This window comes from Schistocerca nitens, chromosome 2 (genome assembly GCF_023898315.1).
Source record: "Schistocerca nitens isolate TAMUIC-IGC-003100 chromosome 2, iqSchNite1.1, whole genome shotgun sequence".
NCBI classification, from domain to species: domain Eukaryota; kingdom Metazoa; phylum Arthropoda; class Insecta; order Orthoptera; family Acrididae; genus Schistocerca; species Schistocerca nitens.
Window position 1 is genome coordinate 257,128,359 of NC_064615.1, and position 18,197 is coordinate 257,146,555.

The following is an 18,197-nucleotide window of genomic DNA, read 5'->3' on the forward strand; positions in this document are numbered from 1 at the left end:
GTTGAATGCTTTTCGGAAATCTAGAAATATCAAATCTGCCTACTGCCCTTCATCCATAGCTAGCAGTATATCATGTGAGAAAAACACAAGCTGTGTTTTGCACGATCAATGCTCTCTAAAGCTGTGATGATTCATGGACATGAGCTTCTCGGCCTCTAAGAAATTTATTATATTTTAACTCGGAATATCCTCTAGAATTCTGCAGCAAACTGATGTTAAGGATATTGGTCTGTAATTTTGCAGGTCCAATCTTTTACCCTTCTTATATACAGGAGTCACTTGCGCCTTTTCCAGTTGCTTGGCACTTTGCACTGGTTGAGAGATTTGAGATAAACACAAACTATGTAAGGGGTCAATGACATAAAGTACTCTTTGTAAAACCAAATTGGGATTCCATTCAGACCTGGCAGCTTATTTCTTTTCAATTCTTTCAGTTGTTGCTCTACGCCAGGGATGCTTATTACTATGTCATCCATACAGGACTCTGTGCAATGGTCAAACGATGTACATTTGTACGATTCCCCTCCCCTGTGTGAACGATTCATTAAATGTGGAATTTATAATTTTGGCCTTTCTTTTGCCATCTTCTACTGTTAAACCAGATTGGTCAGCGAGCGACTGGATGGAAGCCTTAGACCTGGTTAGCTATGTTACATAGGACCAGAATTTTTCGTGTTCTCTGCCAGATCTTTAGCCAAGGTATGATGGTGGTAGCTGTTGTATACTTAGCACATAAATTTTTTTACAGACGCATGAATCTCTACTAGGCTTTGCCTGTTGTCAGTTACACTGCCCCTTTTGAACTGAGAGTGCAACAGCCTTTGCTTCCTCAGCATTTTCCAAATTTCAGTATTAAACTATGGTGGGTCTTTTCTGTCCTTAAATCCACTTACTAGTCCAGAGCACGATTTACAATCTGTTTGAACTTGGCCCATATTCCATCATTCTAGAACTAAATGACTGCAGCTCATTGTCTAAGTGAGATGCTAACTGCTTATCTGCTCTTTCTAGCAGAAACACTCTCCTAGCCCTCTTGACTGATTTATTAACTTTTGTAACCATAGTTGCTATGATGACATCATGATCACTAATCCCCATCTCTACACTGACACCATCGGTAAGGTGCAGCCTGTTTGTAGACGCAAGGTTCAAGACACTTCCATTGCATGTGGACTGCTGAACTATCTAACCAAGACAGTTTTCAGTAAACATGTTAAAAAGTACTTTACAAGACTGTCTATCTGTACCCCCTCCAATGAATCCATACACTACCCTATACTCAGCAAGTTAAAGCGACCACCAATTAGTATTGCACAATCTGGGTATTTATGTGCAACTGACCACAGACTTTCTTTGACCGACTCTAGAACAGTCACAGCAGAGTCGGGTGGTCAGTAAAAATAACTTGTTTTCACCTAGACTTGTTACACAACCAGACAATTTCACTATCTCACTCAATTCCAACCTCAATAGAGAATATTTTTGTCGACTGCAGTGAATGCTCCCAAACAAACCACTTTGAATAAAATACTGTTAACAATATTTTGGTTTTTTCTCAAGCAGAGCTATGATTTTAAATAATCATTATGAATAAACATTGTAGCTTTCCAGAAATAGGTAAAAAGTAAATTTTCAATAATATGTAGTGCAACATGACTTCACAGTTCATATCATGAAATTCAAAGTTGGATTATTAACAAACGGTTTACTCCCGTTAGTTGCTAATATAAACTGGGTAGCATATTAATGTGAAATTTAATCTGAGATAGTATACTCATTTGTACTATTTTTTTTTAAGAGAAGTTAACTACTGGAACTTAGTATAGAAATAACACTATAAAGTCCAGAAAGCCAAAAATTCGAGCTAAAATGATCTCTTCAGAGAATGTTGACATGAGGAAGGAATTTCAGATAATGACGAGAACCTAGTCCCATTTCAACATTCACTAAAAATTGTCAACCAAGAAGTGGCCACTACAGCTTCATGAAATCAGCTGATAATTCTTCTAAAGATGTTTATTTAAAATGAGTATATTTCCTTAGAACATCACCGAAACAAAATACATAAACTTACTGACCTGTTATCTACTTAGATTTGCAATAATGTGAATTGTCTGAACTGAGTAAATTAAGAATCTCAACATGTCTTTTTTCCTCTTTCAATTATTGTTAATAATTAAACAGAAAAATTTTGAACATTATGCCTCAGTCTAAAGAAGGCCCCTGGAGTAGACCAGATTCTCTCAAAATTACTGAGATTCTTGGGTGTGACAACCATGACAAAACCATTCCACCTGGTGCGTCGGATATGTGAGACATGCAAAATAACACCAGACTTCAAGAAGAATGTAACAATACCAATGCCGCTTCCATAAGATTGGGAGAACAATCTATGATGCATCTCTTTACATTAAAAAGAGACTAGTTGTATAAAAACAGTTGATAATACCATTGAAGAAATTATTTACTATTCTTCCAAATGGTTCAAATGGCTCTAAGCACTATGGGACTTAACATCTGAGGTCATCAGTCCCCTAGACTTAGAACTAATTAAACCTAACTAACCTAAGGACATCACACACAACCATGCCCGAGGCAGGATTCGACCCTGCTACCGTAGCAGCAGCGCGGTTCCGGACTGAAGTGCCTAGAACTGCTCGGCCAACAATTCTTCTATTATGCTGAATTGATAGCCATTTCATTCACGAAAGAACCTATTCTACTTGTGTATAACATTGAAAGGCTAACACATATGAGTAACAATAGTGGACCCAAGACTGGACTTAAGTGACTTTTTTTCTGATAAGAATCTGGTTATTTACAATGGTTGAATTGCCTATTGTCGTGCAATGTGTCCATTATGTAGAATAACATGTTCCACTTCTAACCACTCAAGCAGATGAAAGATGTTCATGGGAACTGAAAACATTGTTTAGGTAGTTGTTAAGTGTGGAACAGTCCCTTGTGCACATTCTGGTTCGCCACATGTGCAGATGGTGTGTAAAAGACCTGCTTATGCTTTGTCGTCGCAGCCTGGCAAAGCTTTGGAAGACATGGAGCAATAGGCACGAGCGATAATGTCAATGCCAGAACAACTGAAGATTATACGAGATATGTCATTCCATAATGTAATATCAGTAATAAATACATGTTGTGATCTATTTTGGATTAAAGGTTAAGAAAGATTGTTCACCCACAAATGTAAATGAAGTTGTGCATTGGAGAGATTGTGTTCACAATACAGAATAGTTATTGCAACAGGGACCACATAATTTTTTAGTAGCTTGGATATTCAGTGCTCTCTTTAGCATCAGCCCCTGTGAAAGGTGAAGAAGTCCATTGTCATGTGGACATATCATGTTCTAATGGCACTACAAGCAGGTCCACTACAATGAATAACATCGAGAATATTTGTAAGGCAAAACATGGCATACATATCAGCAGGGTGAAAGATCATGCATGGAGTGAAACATTTCATACCAAAACCCCAGTTGTTTCACTCCGATCTCACAACCTACTGTACACTTTTTGCCCTCTACAATCTGAGCTATCACTTAACTACCCCTTTTATTCCGTAAACCACAGATGTTCTCTCTCTCTCTCTCTCTCTCTCTCTCTCTCTCTCTCTCTTTAAAACCAGGCTGTGATTTGCAAAGCATGTATCATTTACATACTGAAAAAAAGAATGGAAAATAGTTCTCCTTTGATATTTAATGCTTGTAAGTGAATGTGTGAATGCTTCTCTCACAAGGAATGTGCTTGACCTTGAACACTCAGAACTCCATAAAAACGTGCTTAAAATATTAATTGCTCATCCCATAAACATTGTTATGAGCTATACACGTGTAAAACTGTGTGTCTTATCATGAGAACTATTTCAAGGAACAGCTACTCTGAGTCTAAGAAAGAAACCTTGGCAACACGAAGAAACAAAACACTGATATAATATAATCAAAAACACACATATCTCAAATGTCGTGACTTATTGCTATTATTTCCCTCTGCTTATAATAATTACACTCTCTGAACAACAAACTTTTTCTACTGTCAATATTAAGTGTTCCATGGTTATTCAGTTATCAAGGTGCAGGCGCATTATTTCAATGAAGTGGTCAAAGCAAAGTGGAACAGAATAACATGCGCATCTGACTAAAGCCTCTTTTTCGCATCCAATATTACTTCTGAATTCATGGATTCCAATGTCAAACACCACATTAATTACATTTTTAAATGGTGATGTTGGACTGCTTGAATGCAGAAGTGATGTTGAATGCGAAAAAGTGGCTTTAGGGAGACATGCATGTTGTTCCACTTTGCTTTGACCACTTAAACACCTTGAAAACTGAATAGCCATGGGACACTTACATCAATAGAAAAAGTTTATTGTTCAGATAGTGTAATTATTTTAATCAGAGGGAAATATAGCAATAAATCACAACACTGAAATATTTGTGTGTCTGGTTCTGTTTTTTCATCTTACCAAGGATAGTCTCTTATTAGACCTTCAATAGGTCATCATTCAAATGACTCTTAGAGTAAGATGTGCAGCTTTGTATGCAAGTGGCTCATACCACTGTTTTTGGGATGAATGATTTACATTACTGTTTGTGAAAATTGTAGCACCACAAAGGGCACAAGGGATTATAATGAAATTTACTTCACTGATTAGGGACATTACAATACACAAATGATTAGAATTATAAAACTGTACATTCACTCTCACAGTGAGAATTCAGTGCTCTGTGGAGCCACCACATGCTGCAATGACATCCTCTAGATATCATAGCATGGAATGAAAGAGGGTCTGGATGTGTTACGGGGAACACACTGCCACATTGTTTGTGGCCACATCCACTAATCATCAACCATGGTTGCAGAAAGATCAGAATGAACAAGATGTCCATTGACCATATCCCAGGCATGTTTGATGGGTAACATGTCACGTGAACATGTGGGCTGGCGAAGCAGTAGTGCTCATTGTTCTTCGAAGAAGGCTTGCACATTCCTCACCACATGCAATTGAACGATGTCCTGCTGAAATATGACACAAGGAGATGCCCGCAGGATGGGCAGTGCCTTGGCCTCTAAAGTCTCCCTGATTAGCAGTTACTGTTCAGACTGCACTCTGTATGTAGGAGGTGAGATTGCACATTATTACCAATGACATCCCAAACCATAACACTCAACATTTATCAGTTGTGCCACTCAACAATGTAGTCTCCACGATTGCTGATGCCATGGTAGTGTTTAACACACACATGGTCATCACTATGAAAAAATGAAATGAAATGATCATATGGCACTGTTGACCAGGAGGTGCCATTTGGGTTCGGCCGCCAAGTGCAAGTCTTATTTCAGTCGGCGCCACTTGCGGTCAATGATGAGGATGAATTGACGATGAGGACAACACAACACCCAGTCCACGAGTGGAGAAAATCTCCAATCTGGCCAGGAATTGAACCTGGGCCCACTGCATGGGAGGCAAGCATGTTACCACCCAGCTAAGCAGGCGGATGGTCATCGCTATAGGACAAGTTGAAACATGATGCCTGGGAACACTAAGTTCTGCCACCCAGCACATCTGTTACAGTTGGTCATATGCTCATTGCAGTCTGAGGCAGTGGTAGTTTCTGGTCAATGGAAGCTGATGCAATGGTATGCGTGTCACCAGTCCAGTTTTCGAAGAAGGCATCGGGTCATCAACACAGGCCTGTCCACACACTTTGCAGCGATCCAACATCAAGGTAACATTGTGGACAAAGCTGTTACATTGGTTATGGTCATGTGGACAATGTGTTGGTTATTCCACACTGTGGTTGCATTGTGTGGTCCAGCACCTACTCGTCACTGTCTACAATCCTCTTCAATTCACTAGTTCCACATAGTAATCCTTGTTGTACCTGCGCGCCCTGTACGAACATCGATGTCACAGAATGACAAACCTATCTCCTGGAGGCCAATCATCCTGCCTCATTTGACTTCACTTACACTTTGATACTGAGCCCTTTGATGTCGACGAGGCACACCAGTACTGCTTGCATGTTTACACTACATTTGCAGGCTTTACAAAGAGTGAGCGTGGTGTAATGAGTAATTCCAACCATTACATCTGGGTGTTTCAATTTCTACAAACAGTAGTGAAAATTTCCATGCAGTTCTAGTGTTCATGGTCACATACCTCCCTTGTCACCTGAGAAACCCTTCTGAAATCAAAGCTGTGATTTGATCAGCAGTATAATTATGCCTCCATAGGGAAGAAGTTGAGATTAAATTAGTTTTTCATACCAAATTCAGAAAATTAGAATAACTGCACTGATCAGAAATTAATAACAGTTTCACTTTTTTATGGCAAAGTTCAAGAAGGGCAAATTCTAATCTTTACGGAAAAATACTCTAAGTTAGAGCAGCAATATATAATTCTAAAAGACTAGCACATACTATGTTGTAACGATTGCATATTATTCAATGAAATAAAATTATGAATCTAGTTAATTCAAACAAATACATTGATAATGGAACAGCTTAATACCAGAAAATGTTTTTTTACCTTCTAATGTCAATTTCATTTGCTTGGTTTTTTGCAGTTCTGCACCCACTTTCTCTAACTCTGCCTGAAGGTTGTTATTCTCATGCCTCAGTTGAATAAGGTTTGTGTGCTTCAGCCACCAAAAAAAGATGAAAAGCGGAAGAGTCAGATAGAATAGAAGTCCAACACTTTATTTAAAAATGATGTGCATTTGCACACATAAGTAAAAGCTATAAAAAAGGTAAATAGTAATTGTATATTTATTGTGTTATGAACAACACTCTTATTACAACATGATTCTGTGATCTGAGTATCCATACAGAATAGTAAAGATGGCCCACACCAATCCTACTCCACACAACATGTTCTGCAGAGCCAGCATTAAGGAGAACCTACAGGAATTTGGTTACAGATAACGAAGGACATTCTCTGAGAGAACTATTTGTTACATATTATTTCTTGTAATTTCCTCTTCCAGGCAGCAACTGCAATGAAGAACAGTATGCAGACACCTTGTATTAATACTGATAGTTCCCATCTCTCTTCTTATTTACTACATCCATTATGATCACATTTAAGTTGGGAGGTGAAGACTTCCATCTACTCATCATTCTTTCAACATGCCTATAAAGCAATATGTAAGGGAAGACTGATGTCTGTAGGATCTCCTCTGCTTATCATCCTACAAGTAGCATCATTTCTCTGTTCTAGTCCTAATATCTTTCTAAAGGTATGCTCCTATAGCTCCCCATTCAGTATGTGGTATTCCTTCTGGCAGTGCCCAATTACATATTTATCCCTGTATTACATCAGCCAGGAAAAGCACTAAGTTACAAAAACAAATAAATTTATTTATGTGACCTTAAAATGTAAGGAAAGTATAAAAATTATAACGTAAACTATTTTACAAACTTGCCATAACTATTTTATCACAAAACTAGATTATACAAGTTTTTAGTTACTTACCGTTCCAGGAGCAAAAATACATAAATTCCTGTGTGAATTATACATGAGAGAAATGTGGTGATCTCAAATTCACTATGCAGAATTTAAAGCCTGCCGCTGTGACTTATCTGTGCCACTGGAAATTGCAATTGTTTAAACTTAATATGGAGATGTTTTGGAATAACTGAAATCGGTGGGATTAAATTTTACTTCCTTTCTCTTTCCTGTTAACACAATCACTTCACTAAACATAGCCTTGTGATATTGAAAAGTTGTTGTTGACTGAGATTGTGTAGAAAAATAATTGCAGAATGTAATCTAACCAAAAGATAGCGTGGTTGTAATTAAGGCTTATGAAATCAGTTTAGGAACTCTGTTGTATATCCGATGACTTTAATGGAATCTACCACAACATCAATAAACATTAATTCAGTGTATGATTTTACGAGCTGTTGTTCGCTATGCAACTGTACTCAAAAAACAGGTGTTGTGTTGAGCGACATGTGGCTGGCAAGTTGCCATGTAGTGGCTGGGCTAGTAGGTGAGCAGACGCTTAGCAGTGTTCAAGAGTTATTGAAGCGAACTGCGAAAGGAACTGGGTAGCTGTGTGGCTGGCCGCAATATGCTCACACTTGAAAATCCTGTGGGAATCGGGGTAAACTGTGCTGCTGCATGCTTATGGATGCAAATGTTCTGACTGGCCATGTTCTGATTGTGCTAAAACTGAGCTTTGAATATTCACTAAAATACACATATACCCCTCCCACACATGCTTCAGAAAAATCTAAAGACAATGTTGAAATCACAATAAAGAGAGAGACTCATTAGAATTATTATCATATAAACAGATCAATAAATGGGGAAATATAATGATAACCCACATTAGCTATGAATGGAGATATTCAATTGGAAAAGTTTAAAAAAATATTTCATACATAAGTTATAAATACTTTATTATTTTTACAACTGGTAGTCACTGTACAACACCTGAAGCACACAAATCAATTGAAATAAATACAAACTTTGAGTTAATAATGTCCAAAGCTCTTATCTTTTCCTAGCTGTGGTGAGCATATTACGTGGCATACAATTGTTTTCCTGCATCAAACACAGAACTGCTGAAAATTCTCACATTTCGTCTGCAGATGCGTATACATACTCATTCTCATTTGTAGATGTCTTCTTATTTTTTACTGCTTTGTAGAATTTGTGATAAATATGTGGTATCCACTTCAGTGCAGATATAGGTCTTGTTTCTTCTTCAAGTCAATTGGAACTGACCCACAATACTTCTTTTGAAGACTGATTCCTTCTGAGGTTGTATGGCGACCTCATTTGTGTAAACTGACTTTCTGTCAGTCTTCCCAACGAAATGTATTTGATACGAACAAGATTCTTGGGTCATCGGCATCGAGGAGGAGCCATACAGCATCTCACAATGACACCTTGTGCCCTTCTACTGAGATATTCTTTTGACTAAATGTAGATTTCATGTCACTGATGCACACAAAATCTTTTGATGACATAACATGGACACAAAATGGTCATTATTGGCCACACTTCTTCAAGAATCCACCCAGTCTTGAGGGGCATAACAAACTGCATATGTCGGAAAACACACTTCTCCACAACAGCAAAATCACGATTGCTTGGCAACATGGAAATGTCCACAAAGTAGGAAGTGGTACTCAATGGTGGAAAATCTTCCTTTGCTACAAGCAGCATCCAAACAACACAATGTTTCAGTTTTTGTTTTGTCTAGAGCAGTTGCCTGAAACTGCAATCAACTTATTCCCTTGTATAATGTGATCTTCAAAATACTTCAGTAAGCAACTGCCTATTTCCTCTGAACCACCTGATGCTACCGTTTCATCCCAAACAAAGAAATTACCTGTGACGAATTACAGGGATGAATGCTGAAATTATATGTCCACCGTTTCCTCTTGTAGAACACTGTACCCGGAGAGAGTTTAGGAGGGGGCAATGCCTGTTGCAAATTGAAAGTTATTACACGAATGTCTTTATCAAAAACTGCCTTCTCTGTTTGCACTTTTATATTATCTTGACCTGCCTGCGCTTTTCTGAGAGGTAACTTCTTCTGTATATTTACTTCTCTTAATTTTTCCAGGTCGGTTTTTGCTTCTATCAGTTGAATTTCATTTGAATCGCATGTTGGGCAAATATCTGATTTTGGCAGTTGGAATGAAATATTGAAATCTTGAATGAAAATGCGATGATACTTATCAAAAAATACAGGCTTCGCTTTGATATCAGGACAGTACTCATCTTTATAATGGTTATAGGAACTTTGTATGGAATATTCCATCGACACATACAATTTTTCACCATTATCTTTTCTACTGTTAACAACTTTTGTATTTTGGAATATCTTCTATATGTTTTTTGACTAATTGCATGTCTTCCTCTGAGTAGCCATGTGGTCTATTGTTGTTTGTTTGATTGACTGATTGATTTCTTTATTAATCCATGTAACAATTTTCATTGTGTGGATTTTGTCAGCAAAATCATATACAACATACCTACAATTTATACACATAAAATTAATATTTACACACATTTTTAAACTATCTTAAATTAGTTTTATATCCTTATGTAATTTTCTTATAGTACTGTACAATTCTGGATTTCATATTATTATTATTTCCTCATGTATTACAATGCAGGCTACTTTATTACACTACATGTTTTAATTCAGATAGTCCGTTACTGCGGAATAACTTTTATTCGATAAAAATTTTTTTAGTTTTGTTTTGAACTGTCCAATTGTGTCAATATCTTTTATATTTTGGGGTAATTTATAATTTAACGACACTGTACAACAAGCTCTGCTGAGTTTTAACATTATTTTTCCTCTCTAGATGCAGATTGTATTGGTTTCTAGTTTCATAGCTGTGTACTAAAGAATTTTTAACATAGCAGTCAATATTTTTTTTACATACATAATACTTTGAAAAATGTATTCACAGGGGACAGTTAGGATTTCCAGCTTTTGGAAATGTTCAAGGCAGTGAGCCCTACTGCCACTCTTGGTTATTATACGAATTGCTCTTTTCTGTAATTTGAAAATTATTTGAATATTTTTACTGTGGACTCCCCAAAATATTATTCCATAGGTAAGAGTGAATATAAGAAAAATTATACAGATCTGACACATGTAGTATCACACCCTGTCCAACTGTTTTTGCCTCTTCTATCTCCCAGTGGAGTAGTAGCCCTGTTCGCATTATGGATTGTATGTTTTCTACTCTACCTCCGTTGTGCTGCAAACCATGAATGCTTAAAAATGCAACTTTACAGACATCAGTGCTTCTGCAATCTTTTATAACACTGTATCGTACAATGTTGTCACGCCCGCTAATTTCATTGCCTGTATATCTTCTTTTTATGGGTTCTAGCTGCACAGAACCAAACAAATAAGCATTTTGTCTATTGAAGTCCACAATGTTTCAGAATGACTTGTTTATACTCTGTATAAGCTTCTCTCCAATCCATTCAAAACACTTTTTAGAACATTTATAAGAAGATCCAACTAAATTTCTCGCCTGGATCACTGTATCTTCTTTTGCAGTAGATTCAAGTCCACTATTCCATGCAAGTTTCTTCTGTTGTTGTTTGTTCACTAGCTTTTTTCTTTTTCTCGTTGTTTTCATTGTGACATCTTTATTCCCAGGGACAGTTCTGTTGCGATCCTCTTCATTCTATTAAAAAAAAATTGTATGGATAGTCTAATATTGAAAAAGTGCTGTTAACCAACAAAATGGTAACCTCATCAATGATAAGATAAATACAATGGTAAGCCACAAATACAAGAATCAGGGTGTATACGTGGACAAGGAAAAAAAATTCCCGAATTTCCCGGTTAAACTTTCTCCCAGATGACAGTATATTTTCCCTTATCAATCCTTTGAATGGTTATGGTTTTATACACGGGCGTACAATTTCCCGGCACTTTAGAAAACGAAACTCAGGGAAAAAGACACGTTTTGGAAATATCTTTGAGGTGAAGCAACATGTACGCTGCGTATTTTCGTATTACGAAAGCATACATTGGAATTCCACCAAACACCGCATGTTACTTTCCAAATCATTGAAATCGTGATTTCGATGTGCTTGTGTAAGCCGTTCGTAGCTCATGTCACGTGATCTCGCCAGCCGATGACAGCGGTATTCGGAGCATAGGACACGTGATGTGAGCCAACAGCAACATCACTGTTAAGTAGCACGAACTCACAAACAGGGAAAGTTAATAGTGTAATATACATAGTTTTGCTACAAGAAACGCAAAGCTTTCGCATATAATATTGGTCTCAAGCTGCAAGAGAAGCTAGGCTTTCGCATATACTGTTGATCTTTTTTACGCGTGTTACACTTTAAGATATATCACACAAATGTGCCAGTAAAATTTTTAATAATGGCATAAATGTCTGATCTTCAGGGTTCGAAAGTCTTCTTGTCATCAAAGAATTGATTTTTAATTGAGAGTCAAACGCTCTGTGATGGTACATTCTTGCACATAACTCAATTTACGTAAAAGGATATTTACTTTGAAAGTAACGCTTTTTAAACCACTATTTGCAATATTTTCGCGCGACCTGTTAGAAATAGGTTTGTTTCAGCAGTTGCCAGGGAGCGCCAGATAATAGATGACGTAGGAGGCCCGTATGCTCGTACGTGTAAAATATTAAAAGATCTTACATCATGTCATAAAAGAAACAAGGCATCAGAGGATGCTGCAAGAGCATCGGAATTCCGTGAACCATATTAAAATGTGCACATTTAAAGTGCATACTTAAAGGGCATTCGTATGTCCAGATACCCAATGAAGTAGACCTCGACCTGATATTAAAGCTTTTCAGTGTGGTTTCGGGATGTAAATTTTCTTGGAGCACCAATACTGTATTATATCATGTTTGGTTCTTTATTATAGCATAATACCGTACGTGCTAGAAAATGAAAACGTGCACTTGAAATACAGCGAACAGTTGAAACTAGCCAGTACTGTGGATTTAAACGTTTCGTTTCAAATACATTGACTGCCTCTGCCGAAAAGGTTAACAAAAGTCAAATTTCTTTAGTCAAACAGACAAAAATAACTTGACTGCCAGAAAGGTGGAAATAAAATAAAATCTGAAACTAATGACATATTTCAGCCTTCCGTAATTATGTTTATGTGTTTTAATTCACTTGATAGCTCGCGGCACAGATATCCGTTTTGTTTTCATTTGACGTGAGCGTAAACGAAGGAGAAACAGTAAAATCACAAAATGTAAACACGGCTCACGTGGAGGCTACCCACTGTAACTCAGACTGTTCTGCGCATCAGCCCCGGATCTACATTTGCGAACCGGGTCAATACTAAAAAAAATCGAATTTTCAAAATATGTTTATCTTGTAGCGCACATATTTCTGAAAAGTCTGAAACATAAAACATGTATATTCGAGGAAATGTAAGACATATTATTTGGTCTTAAGTATGCCAAAGTGCAGTGCCACGCCTCTTCCTAAAGCATTTTTCTACCCCATGTCCAAACTATGTTCAGGAGAGTGGACACTGAAATGTCCTGTGGTGTCTCTCCTGCTCCCAGTCGACCGGTTTGACAGCCTGCCCCTCTTTAAAAAAAAAATCTCGCAATTAATAGCGGATGGGATTATCTGTAATCGAGAGAGCAAGAACTCTTCAGAAAACCTGAACTCTTTCTCTTTATTGCCTATTAGTTAATAACTTGCTGTTTTGTGTGACATAAAATTAAATATAGGATATATAAAACAAATACTGACAAGAGATAAGCAAGAAATTACACATTTCTTCAAACCTTAGCTACTAGCATTTTTTTTCTCTCTAATTTTGCTACAGCTTTACATGGCATGCTTTCCTTTCTGCGAAAGAATCTATTACATCATCAAAGTTCGTCAAACGTTTTGCTACATGAAAAATCGAAATGTCGTTATCTAATACTGAAAAATCTGTTAATACAAATAATACCTAAGACCGGTGTGGTTTCTCGAGCTGATTACGTCTATTTTGTCACTTTCTGCTAGATACAACAAAATAGGCCTTTCTAATACGGCAGCAATTTTGTTTCATAAAACGACAGATAATAATCCAATAATTACCAATATCAAATGCATATTAGGCCTACTACAAGAAAAAAGCTTTATGTTAGGGAATAGTTTCACATTTCATTCATACGCACCAGGTTCTCAAGTATGATATCGAAAAGTAGTATTACGAGATTTTTATATAAATTTGGAATCGTCTTATTCTTCCATAATTTGTGTGATGTCCCCGTTTCTTCTCCTTCCTCATTCTAACAAACAATCTTGTCATCACCAATTCTGTGGCTATTTCTGCCACTGTCAAAATTTGTTCACCGATTAACTTCACTAACCCTGCCAGAATCACAGGTTTAGTTATCCCACGATTATTCTCCCCCCATGAACCATGGACCTTGCCATTGGTGGGGAGGCTTGCGTGCCTCAGCGATACAGATGGCCGTACCGTAGGTGCAACCACAACGGAGGGGTATCTGTTGAGAGGCCAGACAAACATGTGGTTCCTGAAGAGGGGCAGCAGCCTTTTCAGTAGTTGCAGAGGCAACAGTCTGGATGATTGACTGATCTGGCCTTGTAACATTAACCAAAACGGCCTTGCTGTGCTGGTACTGCGAACGGCTGAAAGCAAGGGGAAACTACAGCCGTAATTTTTCCCGAGGACATGCAGCTTTACTGTATGATTAAATGATGATGGCGTCCTCTTGGGTAAAATATTCCGGAGGTAAAATAGTCCCCCATTCGGATCTCCGGGCGGGGACTACTCAAGAGGACGTCGTTATCAGGAGAAAGAAAACTGGCATTCTACGGATCGGAGAGTGGAATGTCAGATCCCTTAATCGGGCAGGTAGGTTAGAAAATTTAAAAAGGGAAATGGATAGGTTAAAGTTAGATTTAGTGGGAATTAGTGAAGTTCGGTGGCAGGAGGAACAAGACTTTTGGTCAGGTGATTACAGGGTTATAAATACAAAATCAAATAGGGGTACTGGAGGAGTAGGTTTAATAATGAATAAAAAAATAGGAGTGCGGGTTAGCTACTACAAACAGCATAGTGAACGCATTATTGTGGCCAAGATAGACACAAAGCCCATGCCTACTACAGTAGTACAAGTTTATATGCCAACTAGCTCTGCAGATGATGAAGAAATAGATGAAATGTATGACGAGATAAAAGAAATTATTCAGGTAGTGAAGGGAGACGAAAAGTTAATAGTCATGGGTGACTGGAATTCGAGAGTAGGAAAAGGGAGAGAAGGAAACATAGTAGGTGAATATGGATTGGGGGGAAGAAATGAAAGAGGAAGCCGCCTTGTAGAATTTTGCACAGAGCATAACTTAATCATAGCTAACACTCGGTTCAAGAATCATAAAAGAAGGTTGTATACCTGGAAGAATCCTGGAGATACTAAAAGGTATCAGATAGATTATATAATGGTAAGACAGAGATTTAGGAACCAGGTTTTAAATTGTAAGACATTTCCAGGGGCAGATGTGGATTCTGACCACCATCTATTGGTTATGAACTGCAGATTGAAACTGAAGAAACTGCAAAAAGGTGGGAATTTAAGGAGATGGGACCTGGATAAACTGAAAGAACCAGAGGTTGCAGAGAGTTTCAGGGAGAGCATAAGGGAACAATTGACAGGAATGGGGGAAAGAAATACAGTAGAAGAAGAATGGGTAGCTCTGAGGGATGAAGTAGTGAAGGCAGCACAGGATCAAGTAGGTAAAAAGACGAGGGCTAATAGAAATCCTTGGGTAACAGAAGAAATATTGAATTTAATTGATGAAAGGAGAAAATTTAAAAATGCAGTAAATGAAGCAGGCAAAAAGGAATACAAACGTCTCAAAAATGAGATCGACAGGAAGTGCAAAATGGCTAAGCAGGGATGGCTAGAGGAAAAATGTAAGGATGTAGAGGCTTGTCTCACTAGGGGCAAGATAGATACTGCCTACAGGAAAATTAAAGAGACCTTTGGAGAGAAGAGAACCACTTGTATGAATATCAAGAGCTCAGATGGCAACCCAGTCCTAAGCAAAGAAGGGAGGCAGAAAGGTGGAAGGAGTATATAGAGGGTTTATACAAGGGCGATTTACTTGAGGACAATATTATGGAAATGGAAGAGGATGTAGATGATGATGAAATGGGAGATATGATACTGCGTGAAGAGTTTGACAGAGCAATGAAAGACCCGAGTCGAAACAAGGCTCCTGGAGTAGACAACATTCCATTAGAACTACTGACAGTCCTGACAAAACTCTACCATCTGGTGAGCAAGATGTATGAGACAGGCGAAATACCCTCAGACTTCAAGAAGAATATAATAATTCCAATCCCAAAGAAAGCAGGTGTTGACAGATGTGAAAATTACCGAACTATCAGTTTAATAAGTCACAGCTACAAAATACTAACGCGAATTCTTTACAGACGAATGGAAAAACTGGTAGAAGTGGACCTCAGGGAAGATCAGTTTGGATTCCGTAGAAATGTTGGAACACGTGAGGCAATACTAACCTTACGACTTATCTTAGAAGAAAGATTGAGAAAAGGCAAACCTACGTTTCTAGCATTTGTAGACTTAGAGAAAGCTTTTGACAACGTTAACTGGAATACTCTCTTTCAAATTCTGAAGGTGGCAGGGGTAAAATACAGGGAGCGAAAGGGTATTTACAATTTGTACAGAAACCAGATGGCGGTTATAAGAGTCGAGGGGCATGAAAGGGAAGCAGTGGTTGGGAAGGGAGTAAGACAGGGTTGTAGCCTCTCCCCGATGTTATTCAATCTGTATATTGAGCAAGCAGTAAAGGAAACAAAAGAAAAATTCGGAGTCAGTATTAAAATCCATGGAGAAGAAATAAAAACTTTGAGGTTCGCCGATGACATTGTAATTCTGTCAGAGACAGCAAAGGACTTGGAAGAGCAGTTGAACGGAATGGACAGTGTCTTGATAGGAGGATATAAGATGAACATCAACAAAAGCAAAACGAGGATAATGGAATGTAGTCAAATTAAATCGGGTGATGCTGAGGGGATTAGATTAGGAAATGATACACTTAAAGTAGTAAAGGAGTTTTGCTATTTAGGGAGCAAAATAACTGATGATGGTCGAAGTAGAGAGGATATAAAATGTAGACTGGCAATGGCAAGGAAATCGTTTCTGAAGAAGAGAAATTTGTTAACATCGAGTATAGATTTAAGTGTCAGGAACTCGTTTCTGAAAGTATTTGTATGGAGTGTAGCCATGTATGGAAGTGAAACGTGGACGATAACCAGTTTGGACAAGAAGAGAATAGAAGCTTTCGAAATGTGGTGCTACAGAAGAATGCTGAAGATAAGGTGGGTAGATCACGTAACTAATGAGGCGGTATTGAATAGGATTGGGGAGAAGAGAAGTTTGTGGCACAACTTGACTAGAAGAAGGGATCGGTTGGTAGGACATGTTTTGAGGCATCAAGGGATCACAAATTTAGCACTGGAGGGCAGCGTGGAGGGTAAAAATCGTAGAGGGAGACCAAGAGATCAATACACTAAGCAGATTCAGAAGGATGTAGGTTGCAGTAGGTACTGGGAGATGAAGAAGCTTGCACAGGATAGAGCAGCACGGAGAGCTGCATCAAACCAGTCTTAGGACTGAAGACCACAACAACAACAACAACAACGATTATTCTCCAGTTAGGCGTTGTTACATGTTGTTCGTACAACACGTTACTTCTAGAACAGAACTTAGCGACTGCTAGCTGGGGACTGTACTACTGGTCCTTACTAGTGTAGTGATCTGGCCAAAAACTTTCTGTCAAAATTTAATTTTCTTGGATACACTGATAAGATAATATGTAATCTTTCTCACCTGTTATTCCTGTCAGTCGCTTATTTCCATTCTGGTAGTCTGAATCCATGGATGCTGATCTTTCGCAAACCCAATCAACCACATAATCAGACAGCGATTGGCATTCATCCGTTCGGCTTTACTCCCTCAGTTCGTATTGCCCCGTCCCCTTTTTTGTCTGCGGAAAGTTTATTTCTAGATGCGACGAGGATTCTCTTGACAGAGGCATCAACGTACATTATGCATGCATTCAAAAGTCAACTTATGATTCATTCAGAAATCAACTTAAAATGTGTTCAAAAATCTTCAAAAACCAACAGGGAAGCGTTTAAAAATCATATGAATAATTGATAGGCAAACTTGCGCTGGATGCTAGGAACTTTGTGAAACAAGTTTTTTTCCTCAAGAATATGAATTTGGCGCCCCCTTTTCCCGGTAGCATCTAGCTGCTTGCTGCGACTGCTTGCACAGCCAACAGCCACATTCCTGTTGCCAGAAGCGAGAGAATCTACTACTCAAACGTGACTCAACTGCGCATGTGCATGAGCCCGCGCATAACTGCTAAAACAAATCGAATGTAAAAAGTTGCGACTTCACGCTCATTGGAGGCAATTTGTTGTTATGAAGCACTGCATAGTACTCCTAAAGCCTTTGACACATTTTAAATTGGCAGACGCTTGCATGAGCAACGTGTGTCATTGTTGTATATGGCGCACTTCCTTTGCAATTTAAGTTATTTTCGTTTTTTTCTCTCGTTTATGTTTTATTGTTGAAGTATTATTCTGCAGTAGCGGCCTACAGTAATATCCTTTGTTAGAGTATCGGTA

At 38.1% G+C, this 18,197-nt stretch overlaps 1 protein-coding gene across 4 annotated transcripts in view; it reads right to left on the reverse strand.

Moving 5' to 3' along the window:
- The window catches only part of LOC126235980 (uncharacterized), a 159,625-nt gene that overhangs the window by 111,774 nt on the left and 29,654 nt on the right, over positions 1–18,197 (reverse strand). For all 4 annotated transcript variants that reach the window (XR_007544855.1, XR_007544854.1, XR_007544856.1 and 1 more), the window contains exon 3: positions 6,548–6,656. Coding sequence is in view for 1 of the 4 variants with exons in the window: in XM_049944959.1 (XP_049800916.1) it covers positions 6,548–6,656 (109 nt within the window). In the remaining 3 variants the exon portion in view is untranslated. The remainder of the gene's footprint in view (positions 1–6,547; positions 6,657–18,197) is intronic.